Source organism: Cavia porcellus, unplaced genomic scaffold, assembly GCF_034190915.1.
Source record: "Cavia porcellus strain 051 isolate PalLab524CR breed Dunkin Hartley unplaced genomic scaffold, mCavPor4.1 scaffold_1, whole genome shotgun sequence".
NCBI classification, from domain to species: Eukaryota; Metazoa; Chordata; class Mammalia; order Rodentia; family Caviidae; genus Cavia; species Cavia porcellus.
The window spans coordinates 215,020,773-215,037,018 of record NW_026947484.1 but is presented as its reverse complement, the minus strand read 5'-3'; the positions used below and the strand labels follow the sequence as shown (position 1 = coordinate 215,037,018).

The window sequence follows — 16,246 nt, the reverse complement described above, 5'->3', positions numbered from 1 at the left end:
GAGATGGATGGGTGGGTAGTTGGATGGGTGGTGAAGAATGGCATCTCCGTGGTCTATTAACAGGTCAGAGACTGACCATTCTTTCTTCAAGTTAGAGAAGGACATGAAGGGCTCCATTCCTAGAATAATAGACTAGCAGAATGAGTGGCTGATACAGCGAAGTTTATAGGGAAATCTAAGGAGGAAACAGTGATAGTGTAATTCTTGCTCTCATTACACTAGAGAGGCTTAAAAATTCCAACTATTTCAAAATGTCTTACAGCTTTATTATTTTCTTTGCTTTTTATTTTTAACCTCCATTTTACCTTATTATTAGCAATTAAAATAGTACCTTGAAATATCCTGCACTACGGGAAATAATAGCAACGTCAGCTACGACCACTATATATTAAGAGTAATCTAGGGAGGTTAATGTAGAAATCATACTGAAATGTTTAAATCAATAGCTTTTCCCCCCAAAGTTAGAATTCAAATGAAATTTAGATTTAAAGTTCTTACATGTGATTATAAATTTCATAATCACAGAATCATAAAAAATGGGTTCATGTGTTATATACTTTTTTTTTTTTTTTTTGGTATTGGGGATCACTTGTCAGGCAGGCGCTTACGCCACTGAGCTAAATCCCTGGCCCTGTGTTATGTACTTTTAAAGAAAAGCTAAAACTGATTTTTGTCTTATGTCTTTGAATAGCCTACATTTTCTCTTTTTTGGATTTCCAATCAGGTGGAAATTGGAGATTTTGAAAGACCTTTCTCAACTCCAGAAGGGCATGTTACCAACCAGTGCAAAGCAAATCAAACACTAAAACAAGTCATAGAAAAATTTTATCCTAAAAGGTATAGAGATAGCTTTACTGAAGAACAGTTAAGGTAAGGAAGTATTTTTTTAAACTCTTCTGTAGAGTCACACTTGTTTTTTGTTGTTGTTGTAATATTTTTCTGTTCTAATTTTAAGGGTTAAAAAAATTAAAGAAATATTGATGAGCCCCAAGACATGACAGTCATTTCTATTTCAGATGTGCCCAGAAGCTTTAGAGTCTATTTATCATGTATGACATTGTATTTTGAAGCATATATACAATCTGCATTAACAAAAAAACGCTTTTAATTGATTTAGATCCACTTTTGGTCTTATTCATACTTGTGCAGATTAATCCTGATAATAAAGAAGAAAAAATTGACTGATAAGATATTTAATCTTATGAAGCAGTTGTCAAAAACAATTATCTCATAGAATATTCTATTATAAACAAAGTAAAATAAAAAATAAGCTATCTTTGTACACGAAACTTTTTAATGTAAGGTTTGAATTAAATCAATTTGCAATTTCAGTATTTAGAAGGTATAAATAAATGCTGATTGAATTTTAAAGATAAAGATGAAGTTTTCTATGAATTTTCCAAAACAGAAACTTTTAAGATCAGTCTTTTTTGTCTTTGTGGTGTGACTGGTTTGTCTTTGTGATTTGGTCTGAGAAGTTGTCTTTCTACTTAGCCTTTCTCTAAGATGGTAGTGCTAACACCTAAAATTCTGCCAACTGGGCTTCTCGAACTTCTCTTTAAACTCAGCTGCAAAGAGCCTGCCTGGGGAGTGCAAGGCCCTGAATTCTTTCACCGATACCAAAAAAATTTTAAAAAATAAAAATTGTAGTATTCTCAGGAGAAATTACCTTGTGAACTAAGTTACAGTAGGGTTTGATGTTAGCTATTCAGATGTTTAAAATGTACCTGCTGAGGGTACCTTAGTCATGCTGAGAACAATGCCAGTCTGAGAATTTGCTGAAATAAACTCTCTAGATAGTTGAGAAGGCAGGGAACTGATGTGGCACAGGCAGGCCTAGAACTGGCCCCTGGAGAGCTTTATTTTGGGAGGATGATCCACCACGTATGCTTTGGCTTTTGTATTTTTGTTCTGTTCTTTTCTTTTTTTAGGCAACTTTACCAGCGACTGTCAACCAGATGGATGGCCCTCCGGGGACGCAGTGGTGTTGACTGTGTGCGCATTTATTTGACAGTAGCCAGGAAGTGGCCATTCTTTGGTGCCAAGTTGTTTTTTGCAAAAGTAAGAAGGAATAAGGGGGGAAGACACATTGTAAAAACTTTTGGGTACGTGGTCCACCATATTTACCCCAGTATTAATATACTGGGCTTTATGAAAAACAAAGAAATGCCCCAAAATTTAAAGAAAAAAAATGAAAGAGTATTGGAAAAAGGAAAGGTTTCTCCCTTTCCTTCCCCTCTGCTCAACTTTTCTTCACCTTAAATCATTTCCCAGACTCGTTACCCAAATCAGGAGATGATAAACCGTGCTGGACACTGCTTCTTCTCCTCATTGGTTTATCCAGGCTCTCCTTTACACTCTCTCTGGTTCACTGACTTAGTATTTACTGTTAGGCAAGTGCTGAGCTAACCTCAGAGAAACATCAACCTCTGGTTTCTGATGAATTGCACCAAATTTCCAGGCTGGTATCTTTTATCATAGTCCAGTGTTGCTGACAAAGCACTCCATGGTAAATACCCCCCAGAGTGACTCCAGCATGCTGTGGAAACCGGGGAAAGCCATGAACCCGCCTGGGGAAGGTAGCCAGCACTTCCCGGAAGGGAAACACATGCTAAGTACACACCTTACCATGGAGCCAAACCGCCCCCAAAATGTGCTTTTAAAATTTCTGTTTTTTCTGTTGAACCATACCACTTTAGACTCTCAAAGACTTAAAATACATCCTGTCCTGCACTGTATTTTTTCTGTGTATTTCTTCTACCTTCACTAATAAGTTTCAGACTCCTCCAGAGTAATCCTACAGTCCTCTGGGGCCCACCATAGTGCTTTTGCATACAATTATCACTTAGCAAACACTTGCGGAATAGCTCCCATCTTGGGACAAGTTACTGTCTCTGGCCCTCCATGCTCTCATCTATTAATAAACAGTGTGGACTGGAAAAGTCAACTCTAAGGAACCTTCAACTCTATCAGTGATTTATTATTGGGCAAGCAATTATTTTTGCTACTAGAATTGGAAACTACATACTAAGTTACGGGAAAGATGATAGGATTAGGCCTCCCACACACACTGGGGATCAAACTCGGGACCTTGCGCTTGCCAGGCTGGTGCCGTGCCACTGAGCTATAGCCCCAGCCTGATAGTGTTAGTATTCTTTTCTTTTTTTTTTTTTTTTTTTTTTTTTTTTTTGTCTTTTTCTTTTTTATCGGTACCGGGGATCAAACTCACGACTGCCTGCTTGCAAGGCAGGTGCTTATGCTGCTGAGCTAAATCCCCAGCCCCTAGTGTTAGTATTCTTAAACATTTATGCAATTAATGTATATGCATGAGTTTAAGTATATATTTTTTTTAAATACTCTAAGTCAGTGTGATGACACCCATCTGCTTAAGAAGCTGAGGCAGGAGAAATTGCTTGAGCCCAGGAGTTTGAGACCAGCCTGGGCAAAATAAAGTGTTACAGTTACTACATTGTATCAATTTGAGAAGTTTAGAAGTTTTACCAAGAGACTCAGCAGGGAGCCAGGGTTCTTACTTAGTAAACATCCTCCTGTGCAAGAGGGGGACAAGGAGATTTTGTGAATGCTGCACTCACCCTGGAGAGGGGGTGGCCTGTGTATAATGTAAGGAACCCATTTTGCTCCCAGGCTGGTTTTGCTGGCTGGCTGCTGCCTTGAAGTGTTGCCCCAGTGCCACGCCACCTTGCCTTGGAGCCAGCTTATTATGGACTGAAACCTCCACACATAGGGAGCTAAATAAGCCTTTTCTTCCTTAATTTTGGGTGTTGGGTATTTTGTCTCTGCAATGAGAAAAAGTAACCAAGACATAGGGAGACCTAAATTTGCTCACACAAACTCTTATGATATTATAAGAGTTTTGTGTGGTGTGACTAGCACTTTTCTTCATAATAGAGTCACACTTCCCTTGCTTAATGGTGTCTCTGTTTGGTGTGTGTATTAAAATATAAGTAACATATGGTTTACCATCTTACCTATTTTTATGTAGACAGTTCTGTGCATTCACATTGCTATCCGCCATCCATCTCTAAAACAGTTTTATCTCCCTAACCTGAGAGTCTAGATTCATTCAGCACTAACTTTCTATGTTCTCTCAACCCCCAGGCCCCGGAAAGCACTTTTTATGAAGCACATGTATGTGGAATTACAAGTATTTGTCCCATGATTATTTGTTTCACTTAGGATAATGTCTTGAAAGCTCATGATGTAGCACATGTAGCATTTCCTCCCTTTTAGACTGAATGGCTTCCAGCTACACTGATGCGCCCTCATTTAGCTTGTTTAATCACTTATCCATAGACATTGGGTTGAGTAGCATCTCATTCAGTGCTTACCTACATTTTCAAATCAGCACTCAGTAGACAGTGATAAGCTAGATTTTTTTTTTAAATATGAGATTCTCTTAAGTTTTACTATATAGAAGTAACACAAAATTCATTCCAGCTCATCTGTAGTCTTGATATTCTTTCATTTGATTTAAGAAACAATTAATTTTTGTAGAAGTTCAGTTGTTAACTGAATAAAATAGTTACTATGGAATGCTCAAAAACATTCATGAATTTTAATTGGTTTTAGTAGTAGGAGACTATATAGTTTCATTCTTTTTGCAATAAAGAATTTGGTAGAAATTTTAATACTTCTCACTACTACAATCACAGTTTCATATTTTCTTTTTAATCTATTTTTGTTAGAATATTGAATATCAAATTTAATAAACTTCTAGAAGAAGTGTACAATTATAGTAATCTTCTACATTGTAGTAACGCTGTATATCATACAAAGTGCATCAGTATATTTTGTTTCATTTAGGATTTTGGCCATCATGGAAACTCTAAAAGCTTTTTCAGCTAGTAACCTCTTAAAAAAATAAATAGTAAAAACTGTTTACATGTTAAAGATGGAGAAATTCAGCCTTAAAGGAATTAAATGTCTTGTCCAAGTGCAGATTATGAGATGACTGATTTGGGTTTTAAAGTCCGGTGTCCTAAAATCAAATTCTTTACTCTGTTCAGTATATCAAACAATCTCCTTTCCAAGAGATATTTTTAATAATGTGATTATTTTGTTGCTTTATAATGGTATTCCCTGCATTTAGACTGAAAGCAAATTTCTGTAATTTGTTTTAGCATTTATAATACAGTATGTTTTCATCTCTTCATAGCCCATAACGCCACCATCACTTGGAAATGCTTTCATGTGGCTTGCTATCAATGAAAATGGTTTAAGCATCTTGGAATTCAACTCCATGGTAAGACTAAGCCCTAAAAGTTTACACTGAATCCACTATTGCTTCTTCTTAGTATACAATAAACAGAAGGTAATAATATCTTAATCTTATTTTTCTAATACTCAGAAAACATATCTGAGCTCCATTTTGCAGCTATGATTACAATTAAATCTTTTAAAGTAAGATAAGCCAGATTATTTATTGTGTATGGGAAAAATATTAAGATCCTATGGTTAAATTACCATCATGGTTGTATTGATGACATGAATATTTTTGCGTGCTAGGATAATTGCTTCCTATGTAAAATAAAAATAGTTAAGATATTAAATAGAAACTTTAATGATCACAGTTTTAATTTCACTGTTTTATTTCTACAGCATAATTTCTATAATTTTCCATAACATTACTTTCCAGTCCAGTTTGGACATATACAAAACTTAGAGCCTTAGAGCTTTTCACATAAGTACAAATTAAGTCAAACTACTCTTTTTTATGTGTTCATTTATTTATCTGAATTAATGTTGTCTATCCTATTTCATGTGTGAGTTTTTTTGTTTCATTTTGTTTTTGTTTTGCTTTTTGAGACAGGTTCTTGTTCTGTAATTCAGGCCAGTTTAAACTCACTGTGTAGCCCAGGGTGGCCTCAAACTCAGTGATCCTTCTGCCTCAGCCTTCCAAGTGCTGGGATTACTAGTATGCACCACCACACCTGGTTCACATGTCAGATTATCAGAAAATATTTTATTCCTTTTGGGGGGGGGTCTAGTGGCTAGGAATTGCTGACTTCAGAGCTGTAGTGGGCTATTCTTAACTTTGATGATAGTCATCAGAGAGCACTGAAAATGGGTTTGGTAACAAAACTATCCTTTAATGTTATAGTTACCATTTCTCCTTGTAAGTACCTAAAATATTTGTTAGAGTTTGTGTTTTCCAAATACTTTTTAGTTGTTGGCTGGATAACTGAAGACAGATTATGTATCAGTATCAAGTTCTATTAAGTAAACTAGCTCCCCAGATTCACCATGGTTAACATAAGGCCAGGAGGTAGACAGTGAGGAGGCAGACAGCGGGGGAGCAGTCTAGAGTCACAGCATCTAGAGCCAGAGCAGTCTGCTCGCTTCTCAGCCTATCATTATAGGTGTAGACTCCATTATTTTTAGACTGCGCAACTTGAAATTACGTGTTTTAAATGGTTTTAGAAACATACTGGGAAAAATATTTGTTGCCTATCCTTAATTTTATTTCTTATAAAATAAGAAAACTATGGGTTGGGGCTGAGGCACAGCACAATTGTAGTGCATGTGCTTACCATGTACAAGGTCCTGGGTTCAAGCCCTACCTCCCCAAGAAAAATTATGATTGTACTCATAGATAAGTGGGCCAACACAATTCACAAAAGGAGAACTACAAATATTATATATATATATATATATATATATATATATATATATATATATATATTTTGTCTTTTTCCTTTTTCCTTTTTTATCGATACCAGAGATCGAACTCACGACTGCCTGCTGGCAAGGCAGACGCTTATGCTGCTGAGCTAAATCCCCAGCCCCCTATATTTTTAAATGTTAAATTTCACTAGTATTTAAATAAATGCAATTTAAAACAGATTCTACTTTTTACCAATTAGGTTGCAGACATTTAAGAGAATGATGCTATCCAGTGTTAGGAAGACCATAGAGCTGAGAATGTGGATGGTATTAACCCCCTCAGAGGAGAGCTGGGGAAAACCCCCAGTTGTCTTTTCTCCTTAAACAATTCTTATTGTTTGGTTTTATAATCAAAGAAATATTTAAGTATGTGTACTATGAAGTAACAAGTAAAAATGGTTTAAATATGCTGTAATAGGAGACTAATAAAATAATAGATTGTCTATAGAATAATTTAAAATGCTATACAGTTGCCTTTGTTGCTATGAAAAAATATTTACAACTTGCTGTTAACTTTAAAAAGTACAGTGCTAAACAACAGTATTCATGATACTGTTTCTGTTTATATACCTCAAAATCTACCTATCAGGTTGAACCATGTAGCTTTGCCAGTTTTGACATACAGTGTTTGGCCATAGAAGTGTCAATTTCATATAGCTTAATCTGACATATAAAAAGAGCTAAGTGAAAGAACATATACAAATACATTAATAGCTATTTTTCACTGGCTGCTAGAATACTGGTGTTTTTAATGTTCTTATAGTTTCTATTTTTTTTTTGCAGTGAATTTTTTCAGGATCAAAATCTAATTGTAAATAAAATATAAAACTAGCCCCAACACTGTTTATTGTAAGTTATAATAGACGTGATTTTAGAAAATATGTTTTTTGCATTATGCCATAACTAATTAACATCAGCATTTTAATAGAGATGTATGTTATTAATCCTTTCTCATTTGTCTTTAAGTGTAAAGAGTATATAACATAAGTGCTTTTTATTTTCTTTGAAGAGGTTATTAATCAGCTATGCATACAAAAATCTAATGACCTTTGGAGGTTATCAAGATGATTTTATGGTAGTCATTAACAATTTGCATTCAAAAGACAAACCAACAGAGAAATTACTTTTTGCCATGGCAAAACCCAAGGTGAGTAGAACCTGTCTGCCAAATTTTTGTACTAGTTTTTTCCGTACCAAAACATTTATTAAGCAAAGGCTTTTCCAGGTGGGAAAAAAGATGTTGCTTATAATTTAACAACCATGAATTCAAATCCTGGCCAACTTTAGCTTGGTTTCTTTTATATGAAAAATGCTACTTATTTTAACTTAGCCCTGCACCTCGTATATAATATATTCAAAAGAAATGACCATGGAATTATTGTTAATCAGGTATTTTATCTACATTATCTTATCTACTTGGAGTTATTTGCTTTATGAACTCAGAGGAAGAGCAGAGTTTTATAGTTAAAACATATTTGTTCTTTTCCTATTTCAAACAAATTATAAAGTTTTAATGTCTCTAAGTAAAAACAACAAAGGGCTGCATTCTAACGTGTGGTGCCTATTTTAGTAAAAAGAATAAGAAATTGATTTTCCTAAAAGTTATCACAAAAATGTTAAATAGACAATTTCTTCAAATCTGGAGGGGTTTAAAATATGGCAGCTCTGTTTCCTAATCATTTCTGTACATGAGTAAAGATGATTAGCCATGAACAAAATGGCATAGATTACTCAGTATTTCTGTTTAAATAATTGATGTAACACACTGAATTTCTTATATATTCACAAACATGACTTTAATATACTTGATTGAGTTGTATACTGACCATCACATTTCCAAATATTGCCGCAAATTTTGATTGTCTTTGAGATTTACTCTTTCTGGTGGTTTAAGCAATGGGAAAAATGTGGCAGTGCCTTGATGGTTCAGGCATGTAAGAGCCTCACACTCTGAGCCAGAAAGAAGGGGATTCTTGCAGGTTGGGCACTTATACAAGGGGATCACCCATTGCCCACCCTTTGTCCTCTTGGAATTGTGGGACCTTCTCAGGAGCATAACAATTCTATTTTTCTTGTTTTAGATTCTTGAAATCACTCTTTTGATTGCCAGTTACATCAACAACTTCCATCAACAAAAGGCAGCGTTTCACCACCTCTCTGCTCCAGCCTTGCTTTCTGTCAAGCCCCAGGAACCCCAAGCCAGGGCGAAGGGAAGCCAGCACCTGCTGCCAAGCAGCAGACCCACCAAGGGTCCCACCCTGCTCTGAAAGCTCAGGAGCGGGACATCACTCCTTGTCCCGGTGTAGCGGCTCTGTCAGCTGCGCCATGATGATTGACACTGTCACGGGGCACCACGCCAGTGTTCTAGACGCCAGCCATTCCCAGGGTTACCACCTCCTGTTTGATTCTTAAATAGCCAGCCCATAGTAAAACAAACACAAAATTTGCCAACATGTTCATTTTCTCTTAAAAATAGGTTAAAGTTTGTCATTTTCCCTGTCTCCTTTCTCTGTGGCCATCAGAGACATCAATGCAAAATGGCTTCTTTTTTTTCCCCCTTTTAAATATTCTGGCGATCTTAAGGAGATTCCAAGCTCACATTTGCTAACCAGTTGATTATTTGGAAAAGCTCACTGCCAAAAATCTAAGTACTGTAATTACATGCGCTTTTAATTAATGAGATGGCTTTGGGAAAGGAGCGGGATGCACAGTGTAAGGAGCAGCTGTGGAGTGGTGTGGTGGGGAAGATTTTTAGAGCAAGTGCAATAAACCTTCTGGCTCTGTGAATCATCGTGTGAGAAGACAGGAATCCGGGAACCACCTCCTCTGTGGTGTTAGAAGGGTACCTGCCCCTTCACAGATCACTGGTGTGTAAAGTTTAACATGAGACCGTGACTCCTGACATTTCTCCTGTACCAGGTTCGCTGGAATCTTGCCCAGTTTTCATTGCATTTGGTGCTAGGTCGATTTGACCTTGCTTTGTTAAATATCAGTGCCTTTGAAATGGAGATGATCCTGACAGTGTTGCCCCTCCAGACAGTTCTTTCTAATTATAGCTTAAAAGTAAATTCCAAATTTTTTTTGTTTTAAACGAAAAATAATTCTTCCATCAAAGTAGGTAAAAACTTTAATTGGAAGCATATTAAAATGTATTACTATACCAGGTCATAAATGGCCAGTACACTCTAATATATGTCAAAGCAATATCATTAGTATTCATCATAAAAATAAAACTGTGATAAAACATGAAAATTCTATTATAGAAATGTTTAACAAATAGTAATCATGAGTAGAGTTAACTTTATTTATGTGTAGAACATTTGTATTTATTTTTTGGACATATTTATCAATTTTCGTGTCATACTTTTTAAGCATTGGAGAAAGATGTTAGCTGCTGCATTGAGTGCTGGCAGAGCCCTCGTATTCTCCTCTCTGCTGCTTTCTCCCTGTGGCAATGTACTGTTCTCACAGTCTTTCAGAAATGTTCCATCCTAAGAAGAAGAGCAGGGCCAAGCAATGTGGTGCTCAAGTAACATCATGCCTTACAATTAATCACAAAAGGATGTTAAAAGACCCGTCAAAAGAGATTTCCATTGACTATTTCTCACTGCATCTTTTGAGCCACAACCAGTCACTGAGTAAATAAATTCAATTTTTAGAACAAACTGATTACCAGTTTGGGATGATTCTCAGGATTCTTTTGGCCAGGATACAGTAGCATTTCTGGGCTTCCAGAAAACCATTTACTAGTCATTATCTGGTAAGCCAGAAGCTTGGCAGAGTGGTTACTTACGTGTGAGAACTTTCTCAGGCAGTAGGTAGCCATCTGGTAAGCTGCCACCAACTAAATCTTCTAATTTAAGAATGAGTAGCAAAGATTTAATTTAAACTGTAGTATCTTAGCCTTGGCATTTATTTTTGAGAGAGGAGAGATAAAATATTTTGATGGAAGGAAATCAATTTTCTGTAACTGATGTGAAAATTTTATTTTCTGGGAAATTACTCATACAGCCATTTTTAAAATGCAAAGAATGTTGTTATGATTGGTTACAAAAGAAAAATGTTTCCTGTCTAACTGTAATATTTGTCACCTATCATTTTCTCTCCTTTCAATCATAATAAATGATTTACAAAACCCACTTTGAGCATTATCTTTTGAATAATCTTCAAGAAATTGTCAAACCTGAGGTCTACTCCTAATGAAAATGGTAGTTATTCTTTCCTCTTGTAGTCATGCTTTGACTTCCGTGTTGCTTTGTTTTATCCTTATAAAACAAGTTGTTCTGGCAAACTTATTGAATATATTGAATATATATTAGATATATTCAATAGAAAAGCAGATAGAAATATTGGTTTACCCATGACTTCATAATGAACTCCTTAAGGGAGTTTATTTCACTTAGATGAGTTTAATGAAATTTGGGTTTTTTCTTTTTAATCGGTACCAGGGAACAAATTCACAACCACACGCTTACAAGGCAGGCGCTTATGCCGCTGAGCTAAATCCCCAGCCCATGAACTTTGTTTTAAAATTTATTTCACTGTTCTTGATTTTGTGTGAATGTGTATGTCTATGCCCTAAAAATCAAATACATACTGCTATCACTTGGAAATAAATGTAACTGTTGATTTACAAGTTAGTGTAACAGCTTATAGAGACTTCATTCTAAAAATGTGTTTATTGGTTGGTTTATTACTTATTAGATAGTGATCAGTTTCCTAGAACAAATGCATTTAATACATAATTGAACTGAACTACAATCCTGAACAACTCACTGTAAGTAACTGCATTTGTCCAGTAAAAGGCTTGACGTGTTCCAGAGGTGCCAAGAACAGAGTTCCCCCATCCACCCTCTCCAGGCCGTGGTGGCATCTGCCCTCCTCAGGCTGATAGGCGCTGGGCTGGCTTCTCTGGGGCGAGACCCTGGCAATTTTGGGAGTGAGGAGGAAAGGAAGGAGCAGGAGGAAGTCCACGGGGAGGCTCCTGTCTGTGCTACCAGTTCCTGTAGAAACTGCACTCTCCTCACATTTCCCCCACTCTATTTCCCTAAAGGCTGAAAGAGATTTCTTTATTTTTTTCATTTATTCTTTGGTGCTGGGAATTGAACTCAGGACCTTGTACTTGTCAGGGAGGCACTAATGCCGTTAAGCTATATCCCTGGCCCAAAGAAGAAAGAGATTTTAACTACAAGTAATTTTTCCCTTTTAAGTCAAAATTAAGGTAAATCCAAATACAGCTATGTAGGGTAAAGCAAAACTTTCATGTTTCAGTGGGACTAAGATGTAGTCTCTGGAACATATAAGTGGGAAGGTTGTTGTCCCTTGAAGTGCTGGTGGGCCTAGCCAGCGGACTGGGCTGAGGGAATGAGATTACACCGGCTCTAAACCATGATTTCATTTGCCAAACTCAATTTTACCTAAATTGTGCATAGTTGCAATGATTTTTGAGGCATTAACATTGATCTAAAAATTTTCACTGTGTGCTTTATAATTATCAACTCCTGCAGTCCAATAATAGACAAGAGAGAAAAATCTTTTTTAGGAACATGAGAAAACAAGTGCAAAATAAGACACCATAATACTTCAGTATTAAATATAATTTTTTTACTAATATAATCTAATAAGGCTGTTGGGAGCAACAGACAGAGAGATAGCACAGAGTGGGGCATTCCTGAAGTTGCCACGGGGTTATATTGTGGTTTTACTACCATCAGATGACTCCTCCTTAGCTGTGTCAATGACAAAGGAAAGCTAGTTCCCTCTCTTACAATATGGCACTAATGACTTCCCAAGAAGGATCCTTAAGAACTAATGTTGGGCAATCTCAGAGGAGATAGCCTACAAGTTATTCACTTGAATTTCTGGAAAATATTAGCAAACTCTAGTAAAAGTTGCCTTTTATGAGAAAAAACTGTATGGAAAGTGTGTAACCTTAGAAAAACTTGAGAAGGGTTCTTATTGGCTTGTGCATGATGTGAAGATCACTACATGTTTCTGTTCTTTCTGCAGGCGTGAAGTTAGTGCCATCCACTGACGTAGTGTGGTATCTAACTGCCAAGTCCAGTAGATCCCACATGTTCCAGCTGTCAGCTGGATGATTCTGCAAACACACCGTGTCTTGTAGAGCTGGTTATCCTCCCCTGAGCCCTATAACTTGGTTAATAGGATCATCAAGTCATCAGTCACCCAGGATGTCTCCCTTTTCCTAAGGCCTCACTTTACTAACACTATGTAGTTGTAAACTCCAAACTTAAACTTGAATTAATTTAGACAAAAATAAGATGTTTTCTCATTTTTATTACAGGGATAGAAGAATACCCTAATCAAAGGGATGCTCAGCAATGATGTCATAAGTAAAGTCAGGACAGCTGGAATCATGAGACATCTGCCAGGGTTTTCTCTTTGCATTGATGAGTGTCTGATTCATATTCTCTAACTACAAATAACATTTCATTTGCAAAAAAAAATGCTGATTTTCTCCAAAAAGGTAGTGAGTTGCTTTCTCCAGTTTTAGTTGGGAGAAGTCCCAGAGAAGGGTTCATGTCAGGAGCTGCTCTGAGCCAACTCAAACTTAGTCAACATTAAGAGAATGCCTAAGTCGCTAGGGATATAACTCAGCAGCACAGCATCTGCCTGGCAAGCACAAGGTCATAAGTTTGATCCCTGGTATCAAAAAACAAAACAAAACAAAAACAGTAAATTATAAAAAATGACATGGCAGACCATAATGCAGATATTAAAATTATATTTACCATGAATTTTTAAAAGTTGATAAGGGGAAATACAGGTTAAAATCAGTTTATTAGCTTAACAGTATAATCGACTCTAAGAAGTGATTAGAATAAAGCACATCAAAATGTTTAATCATTTCTGGGGTACGTTTATTTCACTCTCTTGATTCTAAATACTATTTTTTCTACAAGAAGCTTATGTAACTTTGAAAACAAGGCAGAGTGAATGTAAAACATCATTTTCATGGCTATTGTTAACAGCTTCCATATGGTCTTCTAGATTCCAAAACATCCTTCAGACAGCTGCAAAAAATTATCTCACTGAAAGTCAGGCCTGCTCACAGGACACTCCTATTTTAAATCTTACTTGGCTTCTCATAACCAACACAGCAAAATTCAGATTGTGGTCTTTCACACTAGTCCAGGCTACCCACCCAGTTTGCTATCCCATCTCAGCTCTAACAGACACTTAAAATGATCCCACTCCAAACTATTTGGAGCTCCCCAAATACATATAGTACCATCCCTTTACCCTTCCACACTAAGCTCATTCCATCTACTAAGCTGCATAAAACTGTCTTCTCCTTCATTACAAGCTTTGAAACCTTGAGTCTTCTTGGGGTGACCCAGTATTGGAGCTCAAGTCTTCATATACTCTTACTGTAGGAACTCTTTCTATCTACCCAGGAAGATCACTTTCTTTAGTCAAGTATGAAGCCTCAAGAGGAATAAAAAGAAAAGGGAACTCACCTACCCAATCAGATCAACTTACTTGGGTCCACGATGGTGAATAGGACCCAGCCAGATAAACTTCGCCTTCCTGTCACTAGGCTTCCTCCTCCACCTATCACAGTTATCGAAACAACCACACTCTTAAGGTACTAATACTATTCTTAGTATACAGCATATACTTGATAAAAGTATTATCTGTTGTTATTAATATCAATAAGATTTCCTAACTAGCATGTGTAAGGACCCTTAGGTGCCAGAACCCAAGTTATTAAGACTTACAATCTGTCCCACATTAATTTATGAGCTTATAGTCTGACTAACACCAGGATACAGATGTGGACTCAGTGAGAGACATATTAATGCCCCTTGAAGTCATCCTTACTACACTGAAGTCCACCCTCATCACACCCTTATGTGCCAAGGTAGTCTTTTCAGTCTCCAAAATACACCAGTGGGCTAGAGGATTTAGTTCCCAAAGACTGAAGTGAATGCTCTTTTATCAACCATTTGTGTCATTTCTGGGAATGTGTCCTTAATGCTGCTTTGTTCAAAGTTGCCTACCAGGCTGGAGGTATAACTGAGTGGTAGAGTGCTTACCTAGCATGTAGAAGGCCCTGAGTTCAAACCACCCCCAACACACACACAGCCAATCAGCAGTTTACCACATGATAATAATAAGAATCCATCTTACAATATGCCATATATGCTTGTTATGTTTCACATAATTTATCTCATTTAAAACTACTAATCATTCTTGCTTCACCAGATCAGAAACTAAGGCTCAGAAACACTAATTGACCAGGTGTGGCAGTATGGACACTTTAGTGAGTACACTGAGTCAGGAATTGAATGTGTCTAATATCTTAGTCACTTTCCTTATCACAGGCACTTAGCAACCAACATCAACAAAATAAGGGGAGATTTTTTTGGCTCACGGTTTTTGTCCATGGTCTGCTGGCTCCAGAGCAGGATAGCATACAGCAGAGGGCATTGCAGAGAGAGAGCTGCTCACATCATGGCAGCTGGGAAACAGCCAAGAGCAGCTGGGAAGGAGATAAATCTTTGCAGGTCATGCCCAAAGTGACCCTCTCCTTCAGAGCAGACCCTGCTTCCAACACCAAGCCAACTCTATTGTTCCTATTATTCAGTCACCTTCCCAAAACTCCACCTAGTCAGGTGAGGCTTTAGGAGAAGTCAAAATATAAACCATAGTATACACCTTTGTTCAAATCCCATGTTCTTAGGCATCACACCATAGAAATTAAGCCAAAAAGCAGAGAATTGGGGAGAGGATACTTTCCTCAGATATTCAGGGTATCTTGGATAATACAGACTGGGTCTACTGAGCATTCAAAACAGATCAGATGCTATCATCACCACGAAGATTCCACTAATTCCTTCAGGCATAATCAATTACTTTTGTTTTCATGTAATTATTTGTAATATCAAATAATTATGCAATATCACTCACTTTCTTGGGTTGTAACATAGTAAGCTGGGTATATGGTATCATTCTTGCTGGTCAAGATCTTGTATTACCTCTTTATTCCTTACTGTGTAGCACAGGGCTTGGCATACCATGCATACCTTGGGTAAAGGTTACAAAGGTTTGTTACCTTTACCCAAGGTTTATTATTGAAGGAGATTCCTGGCAATTTATGAAGAGACCACAGAGTTCAAACAAAAACAATTTACATCCATAAAGTAAATGAATTATGTAGGAGATATACATGCTTCATTAATTTACCCATAATGTGTCATTGCACAAGGCATGATACAGTGAAACTTTCAGAAATTTTGAGAACATTAAAACTGTGTGCTTCAATTTCAATTTTAAAACTTTAATTATACTCATTTCTGGTGAATTACTGGGAAAATACTTCCCTGGATTTTTTTTTCTTTATTCCCAAGTCATGGCTACTGGAAAAGAGAAAAGTAAAAAATGAGAAAAAAAAACCCCAATATATCAGTGGCCAGGAAAAAAAAAAAACACTTCCAGCTTTGGGGCCCCAAATTTGTAAACACTGTCTCTTCTCTAATCTTAGGGGTCACTGTCAAAGATGAATCTTAAAAAGAGCACTGAAAACTACATTTCCCAG

At 36.8% G+C, this 16,246-nt stretch overlaps 1 protein-coding gene across 4 annotated transcripts in view; it reads left to right on the top strand.

Moving 5' to 3' along the window:
- Plekhh2 (pleckstrin homology, MyTH4 and FERM domain containing H2) overlaps positions 1–10,823 on the top strand; it is a 91,863-nt gene extending 81,040 nt beyond the window's left edge. For all 4 annotated transcript variants that reach the window (XM_063229238.1, XM_063229241.1, XM_063229244.1 and 1 more), the window contains 5 exons: positions 725–870; positions 1,932–2,061; positions 5,177–5,263; positions 7,694–7,831; positions 8,766–10,823. In XM_063229238.1, coding sequence (XP_063085308.1) covers positions 725–870; positions 1,932–2,061; positions 5,177–5,263; positions 7,694–7,831; positions 8,766–8,951 — 687 coding nt within the window. In that variant the 3' untranslated portion in view covers positions 8,952–10,823. The remainder of the gene's footprint in view (positions 1–724; positions 871–1,931; positions 2,062–5,176; positions 5,264–7,693; positions 7,832–8,765) is intronic.
- The last annotated feature ends 5,423 nt before the right edge of the window (positions 10,824–16,246 follow it).